The sequence below is a fragment of the Tachyglossus aculeatus genome, chromosome 20 (genome assembly GCF_015852505.1).
Source record: "Tachyglossus aculeatus isolate mTacAcu1 chromosome 20, mTacAcu1.pri, whole genome shotgun sequence".
NCBI lineage: Eukaryota > Metazoa > Chordata > Mammalia > Monotremata > Tachyglossidae > Tachyglossus > Tachyglossus aculeatus.
In genome coordinates, this window is record NC_052085.1 from 17,795,595 (window position 1) to 17,801,064 (window position 5,470).

Here is a 5,470-nt window from a genome sequence, read left to right on the forward strand (position 1 = left end):
TATTATTGTTACTCCAGGGCCCGGTTTGGTACCACATTCTCTATATAGAAATGCATCTGCCCACTATCTTCCAAAGAGCTCTAATTAATTAATTAAGGAGGCTGTAGATCACAGGATTTAGCGCAGGTGTGAGGATGGTCTAGAAGAGGAACACCACCCTATCCTACTCGGGAATGTGGTAGGAATTGGGTAGCATGTAGGTGAAGATGGCCGCCCCGTAGAAGAGGCTGACCACGATTAAGCGTTTAGTACAGTGCTTTGCACACAGTAAGAGCTCAATAAATAAGATTGAATGAATGAATGAATGAATGAATGAATGAATGAATGAATGAATGAATGAATTAAGAGCAGGTGGCCAAGGTATTCTTCCAGGCATGAGCCGAGCGCATGCCCAGCACGAAGGCCACGATCCGGCCATAGCAGAAGGTGATGAGGGCAAAGAGCACTGAGAACATCAAGACGCAGCAGACATACATCACAGACTCGTAGACCGATATGTCGACACAGGAGACCGCTACTCTGCTCATTCAAGCTGTCATCCTATCCCGTCTGGACTACTGCATCAGCCTTCTCTCTGATCTCCCATTCTCGTGTCTCTCTCCACTTCAATCCCTACTTCATGCTGCTGCCCGGATTATCTTTGTCCAGAAACGCTCTGGGCATATTACTCCCCTCCTCAAAAATCTCCAGTGGCTACCAATCAATCTGCGCATCAGGTAGAAACTCCTCACCCTGGGCTTCAAGGCTCTCCATCACCTCGCCCCCTCCTACCTCACCTCCCTTCTCTCCTTCTACAGCCCACCCCGCACCCTCCGCTCCTCCGCCGCTAATCTCCTCACCGTACCTCGCTCTCGCCTGTCCCACCATCGACCCCCGGCCCACGTCATCCCCTGGGCCTGGAATGCCCTCCCTCTGCCCATCCGCCAAGCTAGCTCTCTTCCTCCCTTCAAGGCCCTACTGAGAGCTCACCTCCTCCAGGAGGCCTTCCCAGACTGAGCCCCTTCCTTCCTCTCCCCCTCGTCCCCCTCTCCATCCCCCCATCTTACCTCCTTCCCTTCCCCACAGCACCTGTATATATGTATATATGTTTGTGCACATTTATTACTCTATTTATTTATTTATTTTATTTGTACATATCTATTCTATTTATTTTATTTTGTTAGTATGTTTGGTTTTGTTGTCTGTCTCCCCCTTTTAGACTGTGAGCCCACTGTCGGGTAGGGACTGTCTCTATATGTTGCCAATTTGTACTTCCCAAGCGCTTAGTACAGTGTTCTGCACATAGTAAGCGCTCAATAAATACGATTGATGATGACGATGATGAGAGCTTCAGCAGGGCAAGGACTTCGTAGAAGAAGTTGTTGATGACTCTTGACGCACAGTAGGGGAAGCTCATGACTAAGGGGGTGTTCAGGAAGCCATCTGCCCCTCCCAAGAGCCAGGAGCCCGCTGCCACCTGGATGCACCTCCTTTGGTTCATGAGGACCGCATAGCATAGAGCGTGGCCGATAGCCACGTATCTGTCGTAGACCATGGGGCCCAGGAGGAAGCATTCGGCTCTCAGCAGGGTCCAGTACAGGAAGATCTGAGAAATACAACCCCAGAAGGAAGTGGACTTCTGCCCGGTCAACTTGTCCACCATCATCTTGGGCACAGTTGTGCAGCTGTACTTGGCATCCATGAGGGAGAGGTGTCTGAGCAGGAAATTCATGGGGGTGTGGAGCTGGGAGTCGATGTAGATGAGGACCATCATTGCCGAATTTTCAGTCAGGGTCACGATGAAGGTGAGGTTAATCAAGATGGAGAGAATGGTGAGAAGTCCGTCATTGTTGAGGAGCCCCACTAGGATGAAATGTATCTGAGTGGCTTGAGTCGAGTTCCCCAATGCTCAGTCTTAACTAAGCCCAAGAGGGGAGACAGGACACAGGATATCATTATTATTAGTAGTAGAAGGAGGAGGAGGAGGAGAACGAGAAGGAGGAGTAATAGCAGTAGTAGCTTATTTGTTAAGTACTTTCAGTATGTCAAGTACAGTTCTAAGTGCTGGGGTAGATGCGAGTTAATCAGGGTGGACACAGTTCTTATCCCATGTGGTGCTCACCGTTTATGTAGGAGGGATAATGGAAATTCAATACACATTTTACAGTTGAGGAAACTGCGGTGCAGAGAAATGAGTGACTTCTTCCAAAAGTCACCCATCATACAAGGGGCATTAGAACCCACGTCCCTTGATACCCAGGCCCAGGCATTTTCACTAGACCACGCTGCTTCACAGCGTTCGAGAGGTGATGAATAAATGGATAGCTGGATAGATAGACGTTAGATAGATATATGGATAAATAGGTCAATAGATTAACTGATAGAAATATAAAACAATCTATATAGCTGTGGTGACTTTGGCAGTAAATAGATTGATAAATATTTAAGTTATATGCCTTTTTGATATCTATCTATGTTGATATATAAATAGATTTATAGGAATTTTTACAGAGATAAACAGAGTACATGTATGTAAACCCTTAAGGGCAGGGATCGTATCTACCAACGTTATTGTATTGTACTCTCCCAAATGCTTTGTACAGTGCTCTTCAAATAGTAAGTGCTTAATAAATATCATTGATTAATTTATTGATGTATATATGGATCGATTAATGGTTAAAAGGACCGCAGATAGAGCTACAGAGAGACAACTATAGTAATACGTGGGAATTTTTATATGTGGGAATAGATATCTTTAGTCTCTAAATATACCTCCTCATTCTTTATGTTCAAAAATGACTTTGTTGTGAGATTTCCCTATCAAAGCACACATAAATTCCTTATTCCCATATTGACCTTGCTATCATTCCTTTCTGTCATCTCTCCCAACCCCAATCTGTTGTTCATTCCCTTTCCCCTTCCTGGAGCTCATCCTCACTTCATCTCACTGATAACTGGCCTTCCTCTTCAAAGTAGGAGGGAAAAAAGCGGGGCCTGGTAGTCAGTAGGATTTGGGTTCTAACCCCGGCTCTACCACTTGTCTGCTGTGTGATCTTGGGCAAACCACGGAACATCTTTGTGCCTCAGTTAATACCTATAAAATGGGAAATAAGATCGTGAGCCCCATGAGGGACACGGACTGTGTCCAACCCGATTGGCTTTTATCTGCCCCAGCGTTTGGTACAGTTCCTGGTTCATAGTAAGCGCTTAACAAATGCCACAAAAACAAAAACAAAAGCAAGCCGAAGAATACCCACTTGACAGATAAGGAAAATGAGGCACAGTGAAGTGAAGTGACTTGCCTAAGGTCAAACAGCAGACAGTGATAGAGTTGGGATTAGAACCCAGGCCTCCTGACTGTTATGTTCATACTTTTTCCATTACATCATGCGGCTTCTTGTGACCTAGTTTACGGTATAAAGTAAAAGCTTGATAAGTATCATCATTAGTCTCATTATTCCCCCTGCATTATTCATTCATTCATTCGAACATATTTATTGAGCGCTTACTGTGTGCAGAACACTGTAATAATCGCTTGGAAAATGCAATTCAGCAACAGACAATCCCCACTCAACAATGGGCTCACAGTATAGAGGAGGGGAGACACACAGCCACAAGCCAGTAAAGAAGTCTGCACTACAGTAGGGACCAATTATTCACCCCTATTCCATGGCTCTGGGAGCAGAACAAGACTAATCACAGGAACTGGGAGGGAGGTAATTAAATCTGAGCATCGTTTCTCAAACCCCACTGGGCATTTGTAGGGAATCGAATCTGTAATAGAAGATACAAGTGAAAGTTTATTATTTGGAATAATAAATATGGATTAATTAACGCTTGTCTGCTGTGTGTCCTTGTGCAAGTCCCTTCCCTTCTCTGTGCCTCGGTTACCTCACCTGAAAATGGGTAAGACTATGAGCCTTATATAGAACTTGGACTGTGTCCAACATGATTATGTACTCCAGCGTTTAGTACAGTCCCTGGCACATAGTAAGCACTTCAAAAATACCATAAAATAATGGAAAAGGTATCTGCCTGAGATTGTGTCTCTTCTGGGGGCTCAAAAAAGGCTGGTAAATTTCCTTCAGGGAGGTTGGTAAAAATTGGAGAAATTCTTCTTTGGAATTATTTCTGGGCTTTTCTGCATGGAAAACGAATTATTATTATTATTGTTAGTAGTAGTACTGTAGTAGTAGTAGTAGCAGCAGTAGCAGTAGCAGCAGCAGCAGCAGCAGCAGCAGCAGTAGTAGTAGTAGTAGTAGCAGATGGACATGAATCAGGTGAGAATGGATTAAGTGCGTGGAGGCTTAAATAGACCCGTGAAACGGGGGGATTATGTATGCAGTCAATCCGTTAATCAGTGGTAATTATTGAGCACTTTCTGTGGGGATGGAAGGGTGTCGCGCAGAGTCCGTTAGTCCCCACACTGCTTCTCTCACCCTCCCCACCCATTTCCTATCAACCCCTCTCGCGCCACAAGTTTCTCTCTGATTCTCCTTCCCCCCACACCTTCTGCTCACACCTTCAATCCATTCCTCCCCCAACCTAGCCAGCAGAAAGAGCCCAGTCCTGGGAGTCAGAAGGCTTGGGTTTTAATCCTGGGTCTGCCACTTGTTTGCTGGGTGACCTTGCGCAACTCACTTATCTGTGCTTCAGATTCCTCATCTCTAAAATGGACATTGAATTCCTGTTCTGTCTCTCCCTTTCACACTGTCAGGCCCTTGTGAGACAGGGATTCTGTCTCGAACGATAATCTTTCTTCTACAACAGTGCTTGGGACACCATTATCACTATTAAAGTACATGAGCTCTCCTCTGTCACTTAGCAACTCCATTCATAAGCGAGAAAATAGTAATTCTGTTGACGATAATGATGCTGTGGAATGGTTAAAGCACTGGACCTGGAAAAAATGTCCAGAGGTCATCTTGTCCAGCCCCCAGCCTCCATCAATAGAGAAGTGAATCAGCACTGCCTAGTGGAAAAAGGCGGGACCAGGGGGTCAGATGACCTGGGTTTTAATGCTGGCTCTGCCCCTTGACTTCTGTGTGACTTGGGCAAGTCCCTTTCCTTCTCTACGGCTTAGTTCCCTCAGTTGCAAAATGGGGATTCACTACGTGTTTTCCCTCACATTTAGACTGTGAGCCCCCAAAGGATTGACTCGTATATACTCTAGCGCTTAGTACAGTGCTTGACATATAGTATGAGCTTCACAAATGCAATAATAATGATAATAGTAATAATAATAATGCGAATACTCTCAGCAGCAATTGCCAATGGTTCTACTGATACTTCTAAGAAGTTCGTCTGTATGTCTAACCCTACCGTCTTTGTTGCTGCAGCTGAGATAAGCAGCATGGCCTAGTCGCAGGAGCAGGGGAATGGGAATCAAAGGGTATTCATTCATTAATTCAGTCGTATTTATTGAGCACTTACAGTGTTCAGAGCACTGTACTAAGCGCTGGGAAGTACAAGTTGGCAACATATAGAGACG

The 5,470-nt window shown here is 45.1% G+C and overlaps 1 protein-coding gene across 1 annotated transcript; it reads right to left on the reverse strand.

The window, feature by feature from the left end:
• Positions 1 to 341: 341 nt before the first annotated feature.
• LOC119941281 (olfactory receptor 2T2-like) lies at positions 342 to 4,431 on the reverse strand. Its single transcript, XM_038761660.1, has 3 exons — positions 4,419 to 4,431; positions 1,317 to 1,842; positions 342 to 519 (listed from the first exon to the last, which is right to left on the reverse strand). The coding sequence occupies exons 1-3, from the start codon at positions 4,429 to 4,431 to the stop codon at positions 342 to 344; spliced, it is 717 nt and encodes a 238-aa protein (XP_038617588.1).
• Positions 4,432 to 5,470: the final 1,039 nt, after the last annotated feature.